The sequence below is a fragment of the Tupaia chinensis genome, unplaced genomic scaffold (assembly GCF_000334495.1).
Source record: "Tupaia chinensis unplaced genomic scaffold, TupChi_1.0 Scaffold145870_1, whole genome shotgun sequence".
In the NCBI taxonomy this organism is placed as follows: Eukaryota; Metazoa; Chordata; class Mammalia; order Scandentia; family Tupaiidae; genus Tupaia; species Tupaia belangeri.
This window is the reverse complement of record NW_006205727.1, coordinates 3,684,382-3,710,064: the sequence shown is the minus strand read 5'-3', so window position 1 is coordinate 3,710,064 and position 25,683 is coordinate 3,684,382. Positions and strand designations below refer to the sequence as shown.

At 36.5% G+C, this 25,683-nt stretch overlaps 1 protein-coding gene across 2 annotated transcripts in view; it reads right to left on the bottom strand.

The window, feature by feature from the left end:
• Positions 1-25,683, bottom strand: part of ARID2 (AT-rich interaction domain 2) — a gene marked incomplete at its 5' end in the record, with an annotated part of 177,453 nt that overhangs the window by 53,297 nt on the left and 98,473 nt on the right. For both annotated transcript variants that reach the window (XR_003547919.1, XM_027768334.1), the window contains 7 exon segments: positions 1,205-1,286; positions 10,227-10,394; positions 11,221-11,430; positions 11,514-11,610; positions 11,943-12,193; positions 12,283-12,349; positions 23,014-23,081. Coding sequence is in view for 1 of the 2 variants with exons in the window: in XM_027768334.1 (XP_027624135.1) it covers positions 1,205-1,286; positions 10,227-10,394; positions 11,221-11,430; positions 11,514-11,610; positions 11,943-12,193; positions 12,283-12,349; positions 23,014-23,081 (943 nt within the window).

Sequence of the window (25,683 nt, the reverse complement as noted above, 5' to 3'; positions counted from 1 at the left end):
CAGAACTTGCTATGCATAGCAGCCCAACTTAAACTGACTCAAATAATTACAAAACAATTCTCTCTCCCATTTCCAAGAACTGTAAGAAATGTGCAACTGGAATTTATAAGAGCAAATCTATGCTAAACACATACACACATTTTATAGTGGTTACAGACATACTCTTTCCAGCTTTCATAATTCTCGGTGTTCTAAGATTTCAAAAACACTAAATACAAGAAATTTCATTTTGGTTGCAATGTAGAAGATAAACATTTTCCAAATATTATTGTAAGAGTTTTAGATCAATGCATAATAATAGTACAGAACATAAGGAAAAATCAAATCCTTAGGCATTAAAAACAACAACAACATGGTTTAACCTAAGTACAAAAGGCCAGAGAAAACTGTCATAAAAATGAAAATACCAAAGCACCAAAAATATGCAATACAAAGTATCAGAAGCATGGAACTGGAGACAAATAATGTTAGCAAATGGGAGGAAAAGGATGAAGCAAAGAAATTTTTAAGAGATGTATCACCAGAAAGTCATCTTATACTTCAATTTGTTAATCTTCTAAAGAATTTAAATTGAACTTCATAAATAATCCAAGGCAACTATCCATGACAAAATGAAATCTAACCAACTCTACATTTTTTTCCCTAGAAAGTAGCTGAGCTTTGACTACTCAATCTCCCCAAGAAAATATTTTCAAGTTGCTTCTTCAAGGTAGACACACTAGCTATTTTATCACTTGATTAATTTTCCCTTATTAACAAAATGGAAAAGTTAATTATCAACAAATAGAAAGTTTTGCTTTAGATGGAAAAGAAAGAACATATAAAAACAAAACCTCAGTCCAGTTTGGTTTTAATAAAAATGATTCATTTTAGAAGAATGAACTTTGTAATCTGACAAACCCTATTTTCTACAAAGATAAATTATTAATAAAAACTTTACTCTAAAAAGAAATTAAATGGCATAATTTAATGATATTCTAGTCAAGACTATCTTCATTCTGAAGAATAGTTTTCTTTCAAATTATTCAAAAATCAGGTAAAATAATTTTACATTGGCTTTTCTATGCTAAAAGGTATACTTTATCTAAAAAGAAATAACATATGGAATAAAACATTTTGGATGTCTGTTGAATACATTTCCTTTTTTATTTCTTTTTCTTTATTCTTCAAAAGAATGAAGGCTTAATACAAATAAACCACTTACCACTGACAAGCAAACTTCTCACTATCTATTTCCACTATTCCTGGTGGTGGAGCGACATGCTGTGCTACAACTGTTCTGGAAGCTAAAGGAAAACACACATTAGCTACATCATTTTTAACACTTACTTACTCTAGAGCACATTTAGTTCATGAATATTACACTAATTAATATGTATAATTAATTTCTTTCAGAGGTGTTACAAATATGTGAAAATACACAAATTTGAGGAAAAAAATGTATAATGGGGCACATATTATATCAGGCCCTGTCTTAGATGTTTCATATGAACTACTTGATTATCCTCATAATCATTCAAATAATTATAGTAGTATGGATGATTTAGCTAATACAACTCTGGTTCTACCCATGGGCCAGATCCTGAACTAAATATTTTACATATGTTACTTAATTTCTTCTCTAAGGTAGTACACACAAGGAAATTGAGGCTCAAAGTCATTAAAATAATGGGCTCAGAGTCATACAACTTAACACATAAATAAATAAGCATCTCTCAGTTTAGTTACAGAAGCAGAATATATCAAAAATCATAATTTCACTTCTGCATTTAAAAGACTAATATTTGGGTTGCCCCTGGGGCCTATTGGCTGGGGTAGTTGGATCTTTGGTTGGAGTACCTGTCCAGGTGGCTTGAAAACACCACGTGTTTTTGTGCTTTTGTGCTCAAAAATCCCATCAGGAGGGAGAAATGGAAGAGATGGGATTATGGCATGACCAAATCTTACTGGGAGCTGCTTTCTTCCCCCTCTTTCTCCCTTTCTATCTCTGGCAAGTACACATGCCCTCTGGCAATGAACAAAAAAAGAAAGAATAAAAAGAGACTAAAAAAAGACAAATATTAATCAATAAGTGGCATATATAAAATTTCTGGTATAAGCTAAACTATAATTAAGCTCCACATTCAAAAAAAGATTTTCATAGCTTGTTCTTTTGCAGAGGAAAACAAAAGGGAGTGATATGTTGTAATAACAGTTTTTAATTTTGAATTACATTTTTTCCTGAAAAGACAACACAGTTATATGAAAATGTACTGGCTATTAATCCAAGGACATATATTTCTAAAATTCCACCTGTTACATATTTTTATTTTTTTAAATTTTGCCAGAGGGGGGCTGGCAAGTGGTATGGTAATTACAGGTGCTGGATGCCTACATGCCTGACTGTGGTTCGAGTCCCAAACTGGGAGGCTTGCTTTCTCACTTTCTCTCTCTCTTTCTGTCCCTCTCTGGTCAAATTAAAATAAGTAAATAAATAAAATAAAAAGTTAAATAGAATAATTCTTTAAATTCTTTTTTTTTTTTTTTGCCAGCAGCCACATGCACTTGGTAGAGACAGAGACAGAAACAGAGAGAGACAGAGAGAGAGAGAGAAAGAGAGAGAAACAGAGAAAGCAACCCATGGGGATGGTCATGCTGCATTCCCTCCTCCATTTCTCCTTCCTTTTGGGATTTTGGGCACGCACTCACTCGCTCCCAGTGTTCCTCAAGCTTCCTGATCTGCACATGTGCGATCCACCTTACCACAGGCTTCACCAACCTGTGACATATTTTAAAAACAATTTCAAGGCCAATGAATAAATGAAGTAAATCATCTCTCATTTTCTAAAAAGTTAAACAGGTCTGTAGAAAAACAAATATATTTAATCTTTTCCATTATGTTATTAAAAGGAACTAATGAACACAAAGAAAATTAGAAGATAATAAAAAGTCACCTCATAATAAATTCTAAACATAAATCTTACACATACAGAAGTAAAAATTAAATTATCCTGTTTCATCATTAAATCAGCATTATTTTGTAGTGGCTAAATTTTGAAAAGGTTTTTGTGATAGGGCATGTGCACTCACCTGAGAGAGTCAGAGAAAGATAAAGAGAGGGAAAGTGAGAAATAACCCCACGAGGGGATGGCCATGTCACAGTCCCTTCTACTCCTTTCTTATCTTGGGATTTTGGGCACGCACGAACACACAGCCAGCTTGTTTTTCAAGCCACTGGGTCTCAAATGGGTCAGTCATGTAGGAATCCAGCAACTTAACAACCATACTACCTGTTGGCCCCTACTTTGTAGTTTTTCAACATAGAGAATATACATACTTTTTTCCAGATATCATTTTAGCAAAAATTTTCAGAAACCTAAAGAAGTACTTTTCTACATTATTGGCATTACAGGAGCTCCAAAGCATAGCAGTCAGATCTGTGAATGATCTGAAGTAATTAAGTCCTTTGATGGGGCCCTCAGGCATTTTGGGGTAATGGCTAGTAGCATCCATTAAAAAAAAAAAAAAAATGAATGTGTGTGTGTGCGTGTGTATACACACACACACACACACGCACACTATATTTACTTAATCTTATTTATAAGTTTATGTTTAATCATCCATATTTTACAGATTAGAAAACTAAAACTGAGAGATTAAGTTCACATAGGAACATATGATGAAGATAGAGATGGGTATAGATGGAAAACCTTCTTTAATAAGTATGGAAGGGGGCTGGCAGGTGGCATTGTGGTTAGGGATACTGGACTCCCACATGGCCGAAAGTGGTTTGAGTCCTGGACCTGTAGGTTTGCTTTTTCACTTTCACTCTCTTTCTCTCTCTGTGTGTGTGTCTCTCTCTGGTAATATTAAAATGATAATAATAAATAAATTTAAATAAAAGAAGTATGGACGGGGAGACCAGCAGATAGTGTAATGGTTACATCACTGGACTCCCACATGGCTGACCATGGTTAAAGTTCTAGACCTGGTGGCTTGAAACTCATACTGGGTGCATGCATTTGCATGCCCAAAATTCTGAGCAGAGAATGAAGAAGGCACTGTGGCCACCTCCCCTGGGGAGTGATTTCTTGCCTTCTGTCTCTCTGGAGAGTACACATGCCCTATAGTAAAAAATCTCTCTCTCTAAAAAAAAAAAATAAAAAAAAAAAAGAAGTATGGATGGGTCTGAATATAGGTCTGTCATATTTCAGAAGCCATTCTATGATATGTTGTTTCTTAAGAGAATATAATAATTAGTACCAATGTCATCTTCCCCATGACAATCCCAGCATGAATTTTCCTCTCCTAAATTGGTAATACTAAACAAAATATCTATCTGGGGTCAGAACTTATATAAAAATCTTCTTCTCTTTTTTTCATCACTTGTACTATGAAACAGTATACCCCACCCAGATGAAATCCCAAGTCTATTAATAATTTCATGAAACAGTAGTCAACATACTAAAATTATGAAAAACTTTTATAAACGATGCATAGGGGCCAGCTGGTGGCACAGCAACACAACAGTCTATAAAGCTGAACGAACACAGGAAACTCTCAGGTTTGTGTCCTGGAGCCTTTCTGTGTACTCCAAATACATGCCAATGATCTGGGATGGACAGAGCTAGAGGTAGATCATGACATGAAGATTCTGTTGGGGATGATTCTTTCTCTAGTGGGAAAAATGAATAAACTTTTAAAAATGTGTAAAGAAGAATGATAAAGTCACTGTTAATTTAAATTGAGGGGCCAGCAGGTGGCATGGTGGTTGGGGTGCTGGACTCGCACATGGCTGAACAAAGTTTGAGTCCTGGATAGACCTGGTGGCTTGCTTTTTCACTTTCCCTTTCTCTGTCTCTCTCTGGTCAAATTAGAAAATAAAAATAACAAATAAAGTTAAATAATTCTTTTAAAAAAGTAATATAAATTGGAAATGTACCATTACTATAAAAATATCCTGAGAGTTTCCTTTAAAGACATTACAAATGATACAAAGACACTTATACTTTGAAAGGAATCAATTTTCAGATACTCAACTTTTATATTTAGTCTTTCCTAAAATTACACATGATAGAACAACAGCAACTAGAACAACAGCAACAATAGAACCTTTAAAAATATAAAAAAATTGTATTGATCTAAAATAAATTTTTAATATTTCAATTTTTCTAACCCATTGGTCCTCAAAGTTTAGTCACCAGACCTGTAGTTCCAACATCTCATGGCAACTTATTAGGAAGAAAATCTCAGATCGTAACTGATTCAGAAACTCAGGTTTGGTACCCAGAATCTATTTTATTAAGCCCATCAGGTAACTAAAATACTCTAAAGTCTGAGAAGCACAGTGCTAAAACTTCTTGAATATTTTAAGGGTGCACAGATACATCTAAGTAAAAGAATACCAAATATAATTATATCTTGTTAATATTTTTTCTAAATATTCTCCAGAAACTTAAAAAAAAAAAGTGTCTAATGACTGGGTAATAAATACTTTACAAGTCAGGTACTTGTTAATTCTTCGATTTCAACAAAAACAAGGAGAGAATGCAAGTAGTCTGATAATCATGAAAAATAAATTCAATAGCTCTTGAACAATTCTAAAGAAGATCAAAGTATTTTAAGTTCTATCCTCATCTATTTATCAATGTGAAGCAGATTATTTAACTAGAATTTGTTCAACTTGCGCCTATAAAAAAACAGGAATAGAACTTATACAGCTTACTTTTTAGAAATAATGTTTAGTCAGAGATTCACTGGATAATAGCTTCCAGAGAACTGGTGCAGGGTAGGAGGGGATCTCCTCAATCTCATTACGAGAGGTCTTTCTAAAAATTTTACTTTTGGGGCTGGCAGGTGGAATGGTTGAGGCGCTAGACTCCCATATGGCTGACCACGGCTCGGGTCCCGGACTTGGCGGCTTGTTTTCTCACTTTCTCTCCCTCTCTCTTACCCTGTCCCTCTCTGCTCAAATTAAAAAAATAAGAATAAAAAAATTAAATGATTTAAGTTAAATAAAATAATTCTTTAGAAAATTTTTTTTAATATTAATTCTTCCAATTTTATTTCATATTGCACATTTTTCTTTACATTTAATTGTTGTATATTTTTGAGGTACAATATGGTTTTTCAAAGTATACATGCATTTAATGATAATGGGTTGTCAAAAAGTCATGATGTACTTTTGCATTAAAATTATAGAAAAAAATACATCATGACTTCTCTGACTACCCAGTATTTATATCAACTTGTATTTACTTTTGTTAGATGTACTATTACTAAAACTTATAATGTTAAAATAGGTTTTATAGCTAAAAAGTATGAATAATGTGATGAATAAAAGACTTCAAGCATAGGGGGCCAGCAAGTAGCATGGTGGTTAAGGTGCTGGACATTACCACATGGTCGACCACGGTTCTAGTCCCAGACCTGTTGACTTGCTTTCTCACTTTCCCTTCCTCTCTCCCATACTCTGGTCAAATTAAAATAAATTAATGAATAAATAAAAATATATAATTCTTTAATAAAAAAGAGACAATCTGTTAAAAAAAAGACTTCAGGCATAAAATGTATTACAATAGAATAAAATTCAGTGAGATATTGGAATATAGATTCAAGGTCAAAGAGCGATGTTGTAAAACCATTAATGTTAAAGAGTTTGTGTACTTTTTTAAGAGAGATTTTTTGCTATAGGGTGTGCACATTCACCAGAGATACACACAGAGAGAGAGAGCCAGAGAGAGAGAGAGAACCAGAGAGAAAGAGAGAAATAAAGAAACACCCCCCCCCCCAGGGGGAATGGTCATGTGGCAATCCCTTCTCCTCTACTCTCCTCTTGGGATTTTAGGCACACATGAACCTGGTGTGAGTTTCAAGCCACCAGGTATAGAACTTGAACCATGGTTAGTCATGTAGTAGTCCAGAGCCTTAACCACTATGCCACCAGCTGGCCCCAAGTTCGTGTATTTTTTACATGAATGATATCAAAATTTCACTGGATACCAAAAATGTTCAAATTGTTTTCTTTAAAAAAAATCACTTTAATATACATCAAGAAAATATATTATTTGCAACTAGTTAAATTATAATAAATAAACTTAGATGTGAAATTAAAACTGGACAAAATGGTACAAAAGTTTTCATAGAGATGAGTTTAAGGACCTTTCCATAAAAGATTGGCATTTAACTATGGTGAGGGGAACAAAACTGCAAAGCATAACTGATCAATTTAAAGTTGTCATTTAGAGTAAGTATAAGTAACAAAGTGTTCTTCAGCTCAAAAATGAATTCTTTACAACCCAGTCATGGTGGTGCAAGTGGTAGGTTGCTGCCACACTACATATGGCTGGGGCTACACAGAAGGCCAAGGTTTGGATTCTGGAACAACCTGAACAATCTAGGCATGGTGGTGGATGCCAGTAAATTCTAGTTAACTTCAAGACTGGGCCAGAGGATATCAACTGTAAGACCCTGTCAAGCAAACAAAAAAATCCCTCTCTCTCATAAACAAAGAACTCGGGTCACTAGAGGCCACTCCCATCTCTATCAGTTAATTAAAACAAATTAGTAAGTCACAAACTCTCAATGTTTATTTTTGTCCATTTGCAAAATAAGGACCAAATCTTAGGTTAGGGAGTGGATTTATCTGTTGAGGTTAAATAACTGGTAAGTTCAGGACCAGCAGATGGTGAAATGGTTATGTTGCTGGACTCCCATTTAGTTGGCCACAGTTCAAGTCCCAGACTGGGTGGCTTAAACTCATGCCGGGTCAAATACCAGGAGAGTATTGGGAGACATACACACACACACACACACACACACACGGACACCCAGCATAATTTTCAAGCCGCCAGGACTCAAAGTATGGTTGGTCATTTGGGAATCCAGTGCCTTAACAATTATGCAACCTGCTGATCCCTGTATTATGTATTTTGCACAGTGTATAATTTTAATACAGTCAGTTAGCTTAGAAAAAAATGTGGACCATGACTAAATGTGGGGAGACATTTAGAGAGATATGAGTCAGAACTAAGCTATAAAAATAGAGGAAGATATAGTATTTAGGAAGACTCAACAAATCTGGGGAATAAATGGATCTGATTAGGGATAATGAGCTTTTGGGGCTGGCAGGTGGCATGGTGATTAAAGAGTGCTGGATTCCCACATGGTCGACTGTGGTTCAAGTCCCAGGCCTGGCAGCTTGATTTCTCACTTTGCCTCTCTCTCTCTCTCTCTCTCTCTCTCTCTCTCCCTCTCTGGTCAAGTTAAAATAAATTAGTAAAAATTAAACAATAAAAATAATTATTAAAAAAAGGATGAGAGTATTATTATTATTATTTGGAAGTTCTGAGGAACAATGAGAAAGACCTGAACGGAAAATTCAAACAGAGAAAGAGAAGCTTAAAAAACAGGACTGAAGAGATGGGAAAAACTGCTATTCAGAGCACATATTCAGAAGTTTAGCCTCTCTTTCTAAAACAAAGGGAAGTTAAAGAGAATGAGTTCAGACAACAGTAAGTTTATAGGTAAAGAGGGAATGAAGTTGAAATATTCACTCTAGGGACCAGCAGTTAGCATAATGGCTATGTTGCTGGACTCCCACGTAGTCGACCATGGTTCGAGTCCTGGACCCGGCGACTTAAGCTCACACCGGGCGCTTGTGCGTGCGTGCCCAAGATCCCGAGAGAAGAATGGAGGAGAAGGGATTGTGGCGTGGCCATCCCCTCTGAGGGGTGATTTCTCGCTTTCTGTCTCTCTGTCTGTCTCTGGCTGGCTGGCGAGCACACACGCCCTATAGCGAAAACCTCTCCAAAAAGAAAAAAAGAAAAAGAAAGAAATATTCACTCTACACAGCTTCCATATTAACTGCAAAATGAGAGGTGAGATCAACTGAGAAAACAAGGATCCTTTTTTATAAAACGTACAATGAAGAGAAGTGTCTAAGAGACAGGATGAGGTAGGAGAGTAAGAAAGGCAGCTGAGGTGAAAGATGGATTGTTTCTGTTAGAACGAATGAAGATAAAGAACTCTACAAAAAGGCTGAGAGTGCTCAAACATAAAAGTGATTACTCATAATGAGTTAGGAGAAAGAAGCACAAGACTGACAAGAAAGCTGTTTATTACAGATATTGGCACTATATTAAAGATATCTGAGTTAAGTAGAACTAAATGAAAGGATCCTAGGAATGGTGTGTAAGTGCAGGTATACATGCTTATATATGTGTGAATGTACATATGTACATGTTTCCTCCTAGGCTCTGATTCTGTATTGGGTCCAACATTTAAAGGTGTTGAGGTAACAGTTATTTACCCTGATGATCACCTAAGTAGTAATGTATGATTATCCTATTCCATCAATTGCCCATGACCAAAATCACAAATAGTAAGCTCACTAGGAAACCTTTTCTATCTTTTTGTTTAAAATTTGGCTGTAGGGCACACTGTTCAGCAGGGACAGAGAGAGAGAAGATTTTTTTAGAGAGAGAAGGTAAGTGAGAAATCACAACCCAGCAGAGCATTTGGCCACACTGCAATCTCTTCTCCTCCATTCCCCTTTGGAAATCTTGGGAATGAACACGTATGTGACTGGTGTGATCTTCCTGTCCTGGTTCAAGGACTTGCATCACAATTATGGCCATGTGAGATCCAGTGCCTTAACCTCTATGCCACCTGCAGACCTTCATTGGAAAATTTTTTAATGTTCTAAGAACTATGAATACCTAATCCCTTAAACGATTCTAAATCCTTTTTGACTTTATGCATCTATTATGTTATTTTTCCTCTGTGCTCACTTTGATCCTGCTACAACTGGAATATATATCTAAGAAATTAGAGTACAGGGACAAGCAGATGGCTTAATGATTATACCACTGGACTCCCACACAGTCTACCGAAGCTCAAGTCCTGGACCTGGTGACTTAAAACTAACACTGAGCATGTGTGCATGTGTGTCCAAAATCCTGAGAGGAGAATGAAGGAAAAGGGACTGTGGCATGGCCAACTTCCCTAGGGGGTGATTTCTCACTTTCTGTCTCTCCGGCGAGCACACGAGCTCTATAGCAAAAATCTCTCTAAAGAAAGAAAAGAAAAGAAAAAAATAGAAAAAAAAAATCAAGAGTACATGTATAAATATTTCTTTAGCCTATCTACTGCTCAATATAAGTTCTGTACATTACATATTTAAATTTATCCTTAGTATTAAATCTTACTCATAACCATACTTGAAAAGAATATGTAAAAACACTGACCTGGGGTAGAAGCTACATGGGTCTGGGTTGGGACTTGCTCTATAGCTTGTGGTCTGATTTCAGATAAAACTTGAGGACTGGAACTTGGATGTTCGACGAGTTTTACTGCAGCTAGTGCATCAGAGCCAAACATCTGAATATCCATAGAAACCAGACACACTAACATGTCTAAAATAAATTTTTAAAAAATCATATATTATAAAACAATGTCATCACTAAGAACACACATGTTGCACAGAATACTGCTTCCCCAATGCCTGTTCACTAATCATTATACATCGGAAGTACGCTTGGATCTTCAGAAAAAAAAAATTTAGGCTTAATCTCTGAAGATTGATTTGGTTACTCTAGAGTGGAAGCTAATTATATATATTTTGAAAACCTTCCAGAGAATATCTGACATAGAGACAGATTTAGAACCAATGATACAAAAAATAGTATCTTAATATCTTAATTTCTCAATAATTATAATTTTTAAGCTACATTTCTATTAACTCTCCTTTAGTATTTATATCCAAGAACACATCATTTAATCACTGAGTAAAATGTTAACATGGCATGCTTTAGTTAAGTATGTTTAAAAATGACAACCTTTAAAGAGGCGAGTTCACTGATTTTTAAAGACAGTACCAAAATCAGCAACTTCTGGAACAGAAAGAAGCTGCTTTATATGACAATAGCTGACCATGTGAAATAGAAATATCTGTTCCCAGAGATCACACAGAGCAGTTTAGTCAATTTCAAACATAATATAATAATGAAAATAAAGAGAAATAGGGGTTATTGGAGCCACATAATCCTGTCTCTACATGATAGATGTTTCTTCCTCATCTAGAACAGGCGGAAAGAAAAATACAAATATATATAACTGGGTAATGACTCCTCAAAGTAGAACAGTAAACCCAAAATACCAATTAAGGATTTTGTACAGTAACATATTAAATACTTTTCCTCAAAAAGAAAATAACTTAAGTATTTTTTGTTCCAGACTTACCTATGCTCTTTTCTACTTTTGCAATTTTTGTGCAAGCAACATCTCCCATTTCAGTAAGCATGTATAGCACCTCAAGTGTTGAAATTACAAGCAGCACATCAGGTAAAGTGAGATGACAAATGATCTCTCTGTAAGAATCCTGATCCACATATTCACAAATTAAAACACCATTATCTTCTGCTTTACATAGATTTCCCAAAATTTCCATGCCTGAAAAATACACATGTGTATTTTTTTTTTCAAAAGATAAAGTTTGTTCTTTTAGACAATAAAAACCTTAGGTATGCACTCACCCCTCATCTTTAAAAATCTATCCCTTGACATTAGGCATTTTGTAACAGTATGAAACATCAGATGAGTAGTTTTGAAATCAACAGGGTCCAATAAAAGCTGGAGAAAAACATAAGAGAACACTGTTGTTGAGGTATGCTTATTCGAGAGCTATAAATTTCAAATTTTACAAAGAGGAACAAAATAAAATGATATATAACTCTAAAAAAAATGTAACTTTAGTGAGAATAGCTATGACCAAATTTGAACTATCATTTCCAATTTTTCCCCTACAAAAGTACATTATACTTCTACTACTCCTCTTTTAGCAACAAATACATGTAAGCATTTAATATTCTATAAATATGGTAACTATAAAATGTCTCAACCTAAATTTCAAAGTAAATGTTGCTAACTATAACAACTATTTTAAGGTACTTTCATATACTTACCTCAGCTGCAATATTTCCTAATGTGTCAAGGCCTAATTGCCTTAAAGAAATAAAATGACTATGTGCAGAAAGTAATAGGAAACGAAGACAGGTACGATTAGCTGCCAAGAGCTTAACATTGCCCTCCTCAAAGGAAAGATTTCGCAAAATCACTGCAATCTGAAGTACCCGTTGTCCTTCAATATCGTTAATGCCCAGCTTTCGAGGTGGATGAAATAAAGATTCCCAAATCAATTCTCCTGATGTACCTTCTACAACAACAACAAAAAACAAATTTCACTTTGATATTTCATTTATTATTCATATTTCAAAATTATTTAATTAGCTTGCACTGACTTACCATGAGACTTGTTTCTGTCAGAAATGAGGTCACGAACTTCATTATCATCAACAATATCTTTCCAAAACTGTAATGAGAAATTATTATATTGAACTTTGATAATCTGAAATAACTTTTTTCAAGTTTTTACCATAGGGCACGGGCACTCACTGGAGAGAGACAGGGAGAGACAGTAAGAGGGAAAGTGAGAAATCTCCCCCTAGTGGGGATGGCCATGCTGCAATCTCTTCTCTTGGAATTTTGGGCACAAACATACACCACACTGGCAAGCTGCCGGGTCCAGGTCTCAAACCACAGTCTGTCATATGAGAATCTAGTACCTTAAGCACGCTGCCATCTCCTGGCCCTGAAACAACTATTCTATAAATGTAAAAACAGTTGCACAGAGCTGGTGCTGTAGCTTGGCAATTAAGCACTGCACAGAAGTCAGATCCCTCAGGGCCAACCATGGTTCAATTCCTACCCTTAGCAACCTGAAAAACTCAAATGCCCACGATCCTGATGGAATAGAGAATTAAAGGCAAAAATGACTGTACCATGCAGACTCTACTCGGGAATGCTTTTTTCTTTCTCCCTTTTTTTCTCTTGTGCATACATATCATCTAGCATTTAAAAAGTTACACAGCTTTAATATTTAACATTTTTTAAAAAAATTCATGTGTATAAAATTACATTCTATGCATTTAATTTTCTGACATAAATGCATAATTTTCTGTAAGATATTTGTAAAGCAAGGTATCTTTCTTTTTTTTGGGGGGGGGTTTGCTATAGGGTGTGTGCACTCGCCAGAGAGACAGAAAGCGAGAAATCACCCCCCAGGGGGAAGAGCCACGCTACATTCCCTTCTCCTCCATTCTCCTCCCGGGATCTTGGCTGGGCATGCACGCACACGTGCTTGGTGTGAGTTTAAGCCACCAGATCCAGGACTCAAACCGTGGTCGACTACATGGGAGTCTAGCAACATAGCCATTACACCAACTGCTGGTCTCAAGGCATCTTTTTTTTCTAAAGAGTGATTTTTGCTACAGGGCACGTGAGCTTGCCTAACACACACACACACACACACACACACACACACACACACACAAAGAGCGAGACAGAAAGTGAGAAATCACCCCCCCAGGGAGGATAGCCATGCTGTAATCCCTTCTCCTCCATCTTCTTCTTGGGATTTTGGACATACATGCACACACACTTGGCTGAATTTGAAGCCACCAGATACAGGACTCGGACCATAGTCAACTAAGTGGGAGTCCAGTAACATAACCATTATATCATCTGCTGGTCCCAATAAGGTATCTTTTAGCCCAGCTGTTCTTTTTTTTTTTTTTTTTTGAGAGAGATGTTTGCTATAGGGGGCGTTTTTCACCATAGGGCACGTGTGCTCGCCAGACAGACTGAGAGAGAGAGAGAGAGAGATAGAAAGCGAGAAATCACCCCCCAGGGGGGATGGCCACGCCACAATCCCTTCTCCTCCATTCTCCTCTCAGGATCCTGGGCACACACGCACACGCACCCAACATGAGTTTAAGCCACCGGGTCCGGGACTCGAACTGCAGTCGACTACATGGGAGTCCAGTGACATAGCCATTACGCTAACTGCTGGTCCCAGCCCAGCTGTTCTTAACTTGGGAGCCACAGACTACCAAAAGTCCAGCACAAAAAAATTAAGCCACGAGTGAGCTTGGATTAAGGGTGAAAATGACATTTTTATGTTTATTAAGCTATAACTGAAGGATAGCATTTTGTTACCATATTTTTCAACTCCAAATGTTAGGCAACAAACCATAGTGATATTAGCAATACCCAAGACATTGTGACCAATATAAACCATATTTAAGTTACATTCTAGTATTCCATGTATACAGACTATTTTTTGATCCACATATGAGCAAGATGAGTCAAAATGCACTCAATTATTTAATATTCTTTTTCATATTAAAATCAAATGACATTACAGTGATATCTGTACAGAATAAACTTTGCCAATGCCTCTTAATTATTGCTTATGTATTAATAAAGAAGCATATGGGCTATCTACTTTTTATTTCTAAACATTATGATATGTGAATTTCAAAATAATTGTTATTTGGAATCACAGTTCTGATGCATGTAAAGCTGCTAGTCTGAGAAGAGGTTCACAGACTTCATGAGGCCACCAAAAGAATCCACTGAACAAAAACAAACAAAAAACCCTCATAATTAACAATGCGTGGTAACAATTTTTAAAAAAGAAAGAAAGAAAGCAAGCAAGCAAGAAAGAAAGAACGAACTGTGCCTACAAGAAGAAAAAAACAATGTAGCTAACTAGTGGCATGGTGGTTAAGGTGGCTGGACCCCACATGGTCAACTTCCCACTTCAAGTTCCGGAGCTGGTGGCTTGAAAAACATGTTAGGTGTGGGGACCAGCAGTTAGTGTAATGGCTATGTCACTGGACTCTCATGTAGTTGACTGCAGTTTGAGTCCTGGACCTGGTGGCTTAAACTCACGCTGAGAGTGTGTGCGTGCGTGCCCAAGATCCCGAGAGGAGAATGAAAGAGAAGGGATTGTGGCATGGCCATCACCCCTGGGGGGTAATTTCTCGCTTTCTGTCTGTCTTTCTGGCGAGACCATGCACCCTATAGGAATAAACCTCTACAAAAGAAAAAAAAAAACATGCTAGGTGCATGTGTGTATGTGCCCAAAATCCTAAGAAGAGAACACAAGAACAGAGAATGGCATGGCCATTTTCACTGGGAGGTAGTATCTCTCTGTCTATCAGTAAGTGCCCATGCTCTATAACAAAAGTAAAACACTATGAAGACCAGCAGACGGCATAACGGCTACGCAACTGGATCTTCACATAGTCAACCATAGTTTGAGTCCCAGACCTGATGGGTTAAAACTCATGCTGGGTGCGTATGCATGTGTGCCCAAAATCCTGAAAGGAGAATGAAGAAGGGATTGCAGTATGGCTATCCCACCTAGAGGAGTGATTTCTCACTTTCTGTCTATCTCTGTCTCTGGTAAGCACATACATCTCAGAGCAAAAATCTCTCTATATAAAAAGGGAAAATTAAAAAAAAAACTTAAAACACTATGTTTAATTTAGAAGAAAAAAGGGGCACAGGAAATACAATAGTAAGTCATAAGACATGGAACTTAAAATAACCATGGATAACAAGTTCAAAGGAATAAAAGAATGAGAATTATGGCAAAGAAGTAGAAACTTTAAGAACTAAATTGAAATGTTAGAACTGAAAAAATTAACAATTGAAATTAAAAACTCAATGGATGGGCTTAACAATTGATTAGATACAACACAAGAAAGAATTAGAAAACTAAATAGAGAGCAAGAAAATATCAAGTTTGGGATAAAAGGACGAACAGAAAGAAGGCACAGGTGTCAAAGGTCATTCGGCAAAAAGTTCCAACACACAAATAATTGCAGTTCCTAAGAAACAAAAGAGAAAGAATGTGAAAAAACAAGATGTGAAGAGAGAAAGGCAGAGAATTTTCTAATACAACTAAAAGACATAACCTACAAATTTAAGAAGCACTATAACCACCAAGAAAAATAAATTTAATTGTTTAGGGCCCTAGCTATAGTAGAACACACTACATATTGGTATTTGGCAAGATGAAGCCAAATGGGATGCCTAGGTTCAGTTCCTGATCCACTCTTTAAAAAGCTGGGTATAGGGACACAGACCTGTAATTCTAGCTACTAGAGGGTACAAAGATGGCCTACAAATTCATAGTCAGCTTGGGCAACACAGTGAAATCCTTCCCGAAGAAGCCAGAATGGGGGACCAGCAGTTAGCATAATGGCTATGTCGCTGGACTGCCATGTAGTCGACTGCAGTGTGAGTCCTGGACCCGGAGGCGTGTGTGTGCGTGCCCAAGATTCCAAGAAGAGAATGGAGCAGAAAGGACTGCGGTGTGGCCATCCCTTTTGGGGGGTGATTTCTCGCTTTCTGTCTCTCTCTTCTCTCTGGCAAGCGCACGCGCCCGATAGCAAAAACCTGTGGCTCTACCTACTCAGGACAAGGCAGGAAAATCACAACAAAGTGAAACTGTCGAAAACCCTACACACATACATGCAAGCTTTCTCACTATTTTACACATTCACACACACTAAGTAGGATCACAGTAAAACAATGACAGAGAAAAGTCATTAATGTAAGTAAAAATAAAAACAAAGAACCTTGAATAAGGCAATAAAAAATAATAGCAGACTTTGTAAAACAAACAAAAAAGAAGAAAACCAGAAGATAATGGGATATTTTCAAAATACTGGAAGAAAATATTTGCCAATCTAAAATTTTATACAGTTAAATTGTTCAAGAAAAAAGGTTAAAAAAGGCATTTCCTGACCCCCCCCAAAAAAAAAACTGAGAAAACTCATTATCTGTAAACTTGCTCTTATGAAAAAGGTAAATATGGTTAAACCAAAATGAGTACATATGAAATAAAACACTAAAAAAATCTTATGGGGTAAAAATATATGTAAAATTAAAATTCTGAAAAAGCTCTGAAGACAATTTTGTTCAGACTATAATGGAAGAACTAACAGTGAAGCAGTTATCATACCATAAACTAGTGCTCCTGAAAAAATTATTTTCAGAGACTGGACAACAGATAATATAAAAGTATAGTCACTGAAATAAAGAAAATAAATTAGGTGAGCCCAATGATTATCCCATATTACTACATAAACATAATTTCTAGAATAAGGCATAGTGACAAAACCCCAAGAGATCATAGTGACTGCTAAGCTGAGGAGACATCAGCAAGATGAAGACAGCTGGAATTTGATAGTGAAAATTTGAAATAAAGGGGCTATATAAAGAGCTCCTTGAATTTACAGAAGAATGTTTTGAATGTGTAAGTACCTAAGCTTACACATGTGCATGATCAAACACCACAGTACCTGGCAAAAAGTAAAGAGAATACTTTTCTCTATTCCCAGAGAGAAACTCATTAGACTGCCTAGAGCACTCAGTAGAAATCCTCAAAATGCAATAGAGATAAATTAGTCACAAAGTCTAATAATCTACAGCTGCCATAATAAAGCTTAAATACAGCCCTACTATGGCCCAGTAGGTGCTGTAGTAGTTGAAACGCTGGATCCCACATGGCTGATTCCATGGTTCAAGTCCCAGACTCAGCAGCTTGAAAAACACACTGGGCACATGTGCATATGTGCTCAAAATCCTGAGAGAATAAGAGCGGAGAGAAGGGATGGCAGTGTGGCCATTCCTCCTGGGAAGCAGTGGGGTGATTTCAAATTTTCCCCCTCTCTCCCCAGCAGCTACACATGTCCTAAGGCAAAAATCTAAAAAATGTACACAATCCAAAAAAAAAAAAAACCTAAAAAGATCAAAACAAAACACCCTACATGATGCTCTATATATTAAATAACAGCCTGCCAGAATAAGATTCAACAGTTGTGAAAGACAACAAAATCTAAACACTCAATAATATAATATTCACATTCTGTAATTAAAAAAAAGTACTAGATACACAAAAGAAACTAGGAAACATGACCCATAACTAGGACAAAATAAGTTTCAGTAAAAACAGAACTAAAATAACAAAGAGAATGAACAGACTAGGACTTACCAAAAAAAATCAAACAATTATTAAATATGCTAAAGGAATGAAAGGAAAATATGAACATAGTTAGGAAAGAAAATGGTACCATGTGGAACTTCTAAAGCAGAAAAATATATCTAAAATAAAAAAATTTGAAACTGGTCTAACTAGAGAAGGTAAGATGAAAACCTAATACTAGAAACTATTTACAATGGGGACCAGCAGATGGTATACTGGTTAAGTTGCTGGTCTCCCATGTAGTCGACCTTGGTTTGAGTCCCAGACCTGGCAGCTTAAAACTCACACCAGGTGCGTCTGAGTATGTGCCCAAAATCCCAAGAGGAGAATGGAGGAGAAGAAACTGTGGTGTGGTCACCCCTCCAGGGGTGATTTCTCACTTTCTGTCTCTGGCGAGCACACATGCCCTATAGCAAAATCTCTCTTTCAAAACAAAACAATCATAATGAAGTACACATTTTTAAAAAAAGGGCTAAAAATAATGATCAGAGATTCAGTGACCTGTGGAACATGATCAATATTTAATATATGCATAAATGTATTCCCCAAAAATTAGAGGGAAAATGTTGGAAGAAATAACTTACCAAAATTTCATGTAAAATACTAAAACATAAATCTAAGATGGCAAATGAGCTCCACTAAGACATGCCATGAAAACCACACCGAAACACATTATAACCATCTTTTAAAAACACTGATACAGAGTTAGAAGTAGAACAAAGTTGATTTCCTGTCAGTAACAATACAAACCAAATGACAAGGGAATGTTTTCTTTCTTCCTTTCTTTCTCTCTTTCTTCCTTTTTCTTTTGTTTTTTTTTTCAAATCCCTTCTCTTCCTTTCACCTCCTGGGATCTTCCGCATGCACACACACTTGCCCAGCGTTAAGTTTCAATCCACTGGGTACAGGATTTGAACCACAGTCAACAATGTGGGAGTCCAGTGACATAACTGCTACACTATCTACTAGCTCCATGGTAATGTTATCTTTAAAGTGCTCAGACAAAATCCTAAAAACCTGCAATTTTATATCCATCAAAAATGCCATTCGAACATGAAGGGAAAATTTAAAATTTCAGGAAAATAAAAGCTGAAATTCAACCACATCATTAATTACATAAAGTGTAAAACGGTCTTAAAAAACTTTTTTCTTTGTTATACATTGTCAGAGGCCACATAGGCTCAGAGAGAGAGAGAGATTGTGAGAGAGAGGGAAAGGATAGGGAGGAAGCACCACCCAGTGAGGTGTAGTCATGCCACAATCCCTTCTCTATTTTTCCATCTTTTAAGGAGTTTGGGCACACATGAACACATATGCACGTAGCATACTTTTCAAGCTGTTAGGGCCAGAATATGAACCGCACCATCAGCCATCTTGGATCCAGCTCCCTTAAACAACAGGCCACAGGACTGACCCAACACATTACTTTAAAATAAGAGATGGTGGGGTCAGCAGATGGCATAGACTCCCATATGGCTGACTACAAGTCGAGTCTCAGACCCAGTGCTTTGAAAATTACAGTGGGCACAGGTGTATACATGCCCAAGATCCCAGCAGAAGAATAGAGAAGGAATTATGGGATTATGGGCCATCTCTTCCTGCGAGTGATTTTTCTCTCTCTCCAGTAAGAATATGCGCCCTATGGCAAAAACCTCTTCAGAAAAATAAAAAAGAGAGAGAGATTGCAGATTACAAAAAAGGCAGCCTGTGGGAATAAGAAAAGTAAGAGTTAACTATATATTATGTATAAGAAATACTTGTACTGAGACCAGCAGTTAGTGTAATGGCTATGTCCCTGGACTCCAATGTAGTCAACCACGGTTTGAGTCCCGGACCTGGTGGCTTAAAACTCATGCCAGGCGCATGTGTGCGCGTGCTCAAGATGCCGAGAGGAGAATGGAGGAGAAGAGATTGTGGTGTGACCATCCCCGCTGGGGGATGATTTCTTGCTTTCTGTCTCTCTCTCTCTGTCTTTCTGACGAGCACACGTTCCCTATGGCAAAAACCTCTTTTGAAAAAAAAAGAAATACTTGTCCTCCTGGGCCCAGCAGGTTACATATTGGTTATGTCACAGTATTCCCACATAGGTGACTATAGTTCAAGTCCCGGACATGGTGGCTTAAAACTCACACTGGGTACATGTGTATGTGTGCCCAAGATCCTGAAAGGAGAATGGAAGACAATGGACTGCACAGCCGGGGCAGGGGTGGTGGTGGTGGTGGTGGTGATTTCTTGCTTTCTGTCTGTCTCTCTGGTGAACACATGCTTCTTATAGCAAAAATCTCTCAAAAAAAAAAAAAAAAAAAAGAAGGAAAGAAAAATTTGTACTCCACATAAAGATAATATAAAAATATAAAAATGGAAAAATATATCATGACATCAATTATAAGAAATCTTAAGTTACTCAATTACTATCTGACGTAGACTTTAAGACAAGACATATCAACAAAGCTCGAGGGAATATTTCATAATGCTAAGAAAAGGAATCAATTCATCAGGAAAACACAGCAATATCAAATGTGTAGGTGATAACGGAGGTTCAAATGCTTAAAGCAAAAACTTTACAGAACTAAAAAGCAGCATAAACATTCATAATATGTTGGATGATTTCAACACACATCATTCATAAAATCATGGAACAATTAAATAGAAAAGCAATAATGATACAAAAGTCTTAATACAATCAACCACCATGACTTGTTATTGAAAGACACTATATCCAATAAGAGAACACATACTCCTTTAAAGTACATGTGAAATATTTACCATACACTAGACCATAAAAAAAGTCTTAAAAGTTTAAAAGACTAAGATCATATGGATTATATCTTATAATGGATGTGATTAAATATCAATGAAAATGATGATGATGATGACAATAGCTACTTGGAAAATCCATTATCATAATAAAGGAGCACACTTTCACATAACCTGTGAATCAAAAAAGAAATCCCAAGGAAAACTTGAGATGCATATGCATGTGTAGCCAGCATATTTTTCAAGACCATGAGCCATACTGGATCTGAATCCCTTAACCACTAGGCTACGATGTAGGTCTGTAATCTGCATTTTATTACACCTTATAATTTAGCAGATATTCATGTAGTTGAACATAAGCCATAATTTATATTTTTCATAGGTAAAATGTCACTAGAAAAAAAGTATTAGTTGACAGACAATGTTTTCTAAAACAAGTCTCTTTCTACTCAAATTTGCAAGCTATTTCAACAGAGATTTTTATTAAATTACTTTTTAATATTTAACTGATTAACCAAACATCTAAATATAGTAACATGGTGTTTTCAAAGTCTACTTTTAAGAAAATGGTAGATATGTCTAGAAATTTTAGCTGAAGAAATAACAAAAATGGAAAGTGATGGGACCAGCAGTTAACGTAATGGCTATGTCACTGGACTCCCACGTAGTCAAACGTGGTTCGAGTCCCGGACCTGGTGGCTTAAAACTCACACTGGGCGCGTGTGCGTGCGTGCCCAAGATCCTGAGAGGAGAATGGAGGAGAAGGGATTGTGGCGTGGCCATCCTCCCTGGGAGGTGATTTCTCGCTTTCTGTCTCTCTTTCTCTCTCTGTCTGGTGAGCGCATGTGCCCTATGGCAAAAACCTCTCAAAAAAAAAAAAAAAAAAGGAAAGTGATATAACTTAAACTTTATTCACTTATCAGGGTTTGGTTTTGTTTTGAAGAGATTTTTCCTATAGGGTGTGTGCCCTAACCAGAGAGAGAGAAAAAAAGAGACACAGAAAGCAGGAAATCACTCCCTGGGGGGATGACCATGCCACAATCTTTTGTCCTTCAATTCTCCTCTTGGGATCTTAGGCATGCACGTACACGTGCCCAGCCTGAGTTTTAAAGCTAGGTCTGAGATTTGAACCATGGGTGACCACATGGAAGTCCAGCAACATAACCATTATGTCATTTGCTGGTCCCTCCTATATCAGTTTTAAATAAAAGAAAATGTGTTCCTACAATACTGTTTAATTTGTTTATTCTATTATTAATAACATGATATACTGTGCCCTCAGATGATAAAAGAGAAACAAACAAAGTATAGTTAATTAAAAGCCAGGAGAGTTAGGTAAGTTAAAAAATAACCAGTCTGTCTTTTTATAGTATCTTGATATTTACAATTAGATTTTTTTGCCAACATATATTCCCAGATACTTCCTTTCCTCTAAATTAACACTTAATAATCTTTCTAAAACATAGGTCTTTCAAGCACTTGGTGACAGGCCTGGCCCTTCATTCCTTTCTAAAGTACATAGTTTCAGAACACATAAAAAAAACCAAAACTTTCTGAAACCCATTTTGTCAGAGTCTTAGAAATAGGGTCATTGGACCAGAAGTTAGTGTAATGGCTATGTCACTGGACTCCCATGTAGTTGACCGCAATTCGTGTCCAGGACCCAGTGGCTTAAAACTCACGCGGGGCGCGTTTGCGTGCGTGCCCAAGATCCCAAGAGGAGAACGGAGGAGAAGGGATTGCGGCGTGGCCGTCCCCTCTGTGGGGGTGATTTCTCGCTTTCTGTCTCTCTGTCTTTCTCTGTCTGTTTGGTGAGCGCATGAACCCTATAGCAAAAACCTCTTAAAAAAAAAGAAATAGGGTCATTCAAACTTTTATTTATTGCTACATTTTTATATTTATCAGTCTCAGAAATCAGTATATAATAAGAATTTTACTCCTGCTCAGTAGATATCATAAAAGATTTTTTTTATTCAACTTAATCACAACTTGTAAGTAGATATGTAGATTAATAAAGATAAAGGTACAGGTAGTATTATGTATAAAAAATGAGCAACCATTGATCCACTGTTGGTCTGACTACGTGTAAGGTTGAATGTTTTAAAATTTCTGTTTGTTGACTGAGAGAGAGAGAGAGAGAGAGAGAGTGTCAGTGAGACAGAGAGATAGACAGCCCTGACAAGGTCTTATAACACTGTATTCCTCCCTCCCCAGTCTCCCAGCTATCCAGGACCACATGTACACAGTCATGCCTGGCATGCTCAAGTTAGTCCAGGAACTGAATTCAAGCCTCCCTGGTGGCACCAGCATCATGCCAAGGCACTCTATAGGTTGTGCCACTGTGGTCCAGTCTCAACCTTTTAATTTATGTAACTTACCTTAACAAAATCTCTATCGGTCTTCTCTTTCCATTCTTCTCCAAATACAGTAGAAAAGGATCCTAACGCTAAAAGCATAAACAGTACATTTAGTAAAATCCAACTGATTCTTTCATTTAATTCCTTAATATTACATAAGCTTAGAAAAACAATAAAACTGCATTTTAATGTCCTGTTTGCTAAAAAATTGTTTTATGGTAAATGATAGAAAGCCATGATAATCCTTTTTTAGAAAAACATTGTTTTAATAAAATTTTAAAAAATTTTCTGTTCCTATAAATTAAAAATTCATGACTCATTTTCATAATAGTTCTATAGACAATAAAAAAAATGAAGAATACTATAACAGTTATTTGGTTTCATTGGTACAGAAGGAAAATATTAAAAAGTTCAACTGATGCTATTGTTATTTAATTGCTTGATAATTATCATTTAAATATTCATAATAATTTCAGAAATAATTATATAATCTATAGTTCCAAAAATATACAGCAAGACAGTCTGTGGAAATACCTACAAATAAAATCAAGGAAAATTCTCAAGCCTGCTATTTGTGTTTCTTTTTTCAATTGACATGTAACAACTATACACATTTATGAGGTACAATATAATGTCTCGTTACAAGAAGGTTTATGTTTCTTGAGGTTTCAACAACTATGACTTCTTAAAGTCAAACAATTCATTTTCAAAGGCAAAACAAAACTCTCTCTTACCCTCACTTCTTCAGAAAAAAAGCTAAGGCACAAAAGAACACGTTACATCACTTTTTTCTCCTGTATGCAGTTAGTTCCGATTGTTAAGTTGCGGAACCATACTATAAAACATTGTGATACTAATGCCTAAACTGTGACAAAATATGTATTCCCCCTTTAAAATTAGGTTAAGTCCTTCATCAACTATCAGATTAATTGTGTAATGAAAACTATTGCTTTGAAAAGCAAAAAGAAAACAAGATAGTAATAATTGTTAACAGAAAAAGCTGGGTTTTATGAATGGTAATTAAAAATAATTAAGCCATCATCTTGGCTATGTCATGACAAGTCTAATGAGTGGGTATGTTTTACATTATAAATGATTTATGAAATCTGTATTATTACTCCTATAAATATGGACTTAATATTTATGTAATATTGAATAAAATAAGTTTGTATTTAGGTTAGAATAAGAACTCTCATTGAAAAAACATTAAAAAAGGGTGATGAATAAAAACATTTATTTATTTATTTATTTATTTTTAATAGAGATTTTTGCTATAAAGTGTGTGTGCTGGCTAGAGAGACAGAAAGCAAGAAATCACTCCCCTGGGGGGGAGTGTGGTGGTGGACATGCCACAATCCCTTCTCCTCTATTCCCCTCTCAGGATTTTGGGCACGCATTCACACGCGCCAAGTGTGAATTTTCAGCCACTGAGTCCAGGATTTGAACCACGGTTGACTATCTGGGAATCCAGCGTCATAACCATTACACCACCTGCTAGTCCCAAAAACATTTTAAACTTAAATTATATTTCTTAATGATTTTAATTCTGCTATTAGGATTGTAAGGAAAAATATAAAAGCAGACATAAAAGTTTTTAATAATGAACTAAACTGACCTAAGAAAAAATTCATAAAATACCAAACCTCCAGATAAATAGCAGCTTAGTTGAAAAAATGAAGTCCAAACACCGCAAAGACAAATTTTGTTTGTCCTGAAGAAAACCTTACTAAAAAATGTTACTGAGGGACCAGCTAGGTGGCATAGTGGTTAAGAGGGTTGGATCCCACAAGGCTAACTGCAAGGTTTGAGTCCTAGACTGGCAGCTTTAAAAACAAACTGGGTGGGGACCAGCAGATGGCATAGCAGTTAAGTCACTAAACTCCTACAAGACTGACTGCAGTTGGAGTCCCGGACCTGATAACTTGAAAATCATACCAGGCACCAATGTGTGTGTGCTCAAGAACCCAGGAGGAGAATGGAGAAGGGACTACAGCATAGCCATACACCCGGGGAGTTATTTCTCACTTTCCTTCTATCTCTGTCTCTCTCACTGGTGAGCACACATGCCCTAAGGTAAAAACCACTTAAAAAAAAAATACTGGGTATTGAGGTCAGCAGGTAGAAAAGTGGTTAAGGCACTGGGCTCCCATGTGGCCAACTGTGGTTCAAGTCCTGGATCCAGTGACTGGAAACTTATGCTGGCATGTGTGCATGTGTGACCAAAATCCCAAGAAGAGAATGGAAGAGAAGGGATTGCAGCAGGGCTGTCACCCCTGTGTGTGTGTGGGGGGGGAGTGGGTGGGGGGGAATGATTTCTCACTTTCTGCCTCTCCATCTTGTCAACAATCACGTGTCCTATAGCAAAAATCTCTAAAACAAAAAACAAACACATGCACATTTGGTGTGCATATAAGCATGCCCAAATCCTGAGAGGGGATAGAGGACAAGGGATTGTGGTGTGGATATTCACCCCTTTCGGTCTCTCCAGCAAAGCACATGCACTCATAGCAAAGCTTAAAAAAGAAAGAAGTTAACTTGGAAAAGAATGCTGTATAAAAATATAAGAAAAGTTTTTTTATGGCATAGCATTTTTATTGTACTTATTCAAAAACAAAAAATGTGTAAATATTCCACACTTTTAAAATAAGTTGCATCAACACTTATCTCTCAATTAAAATCTCATGCCCCAGA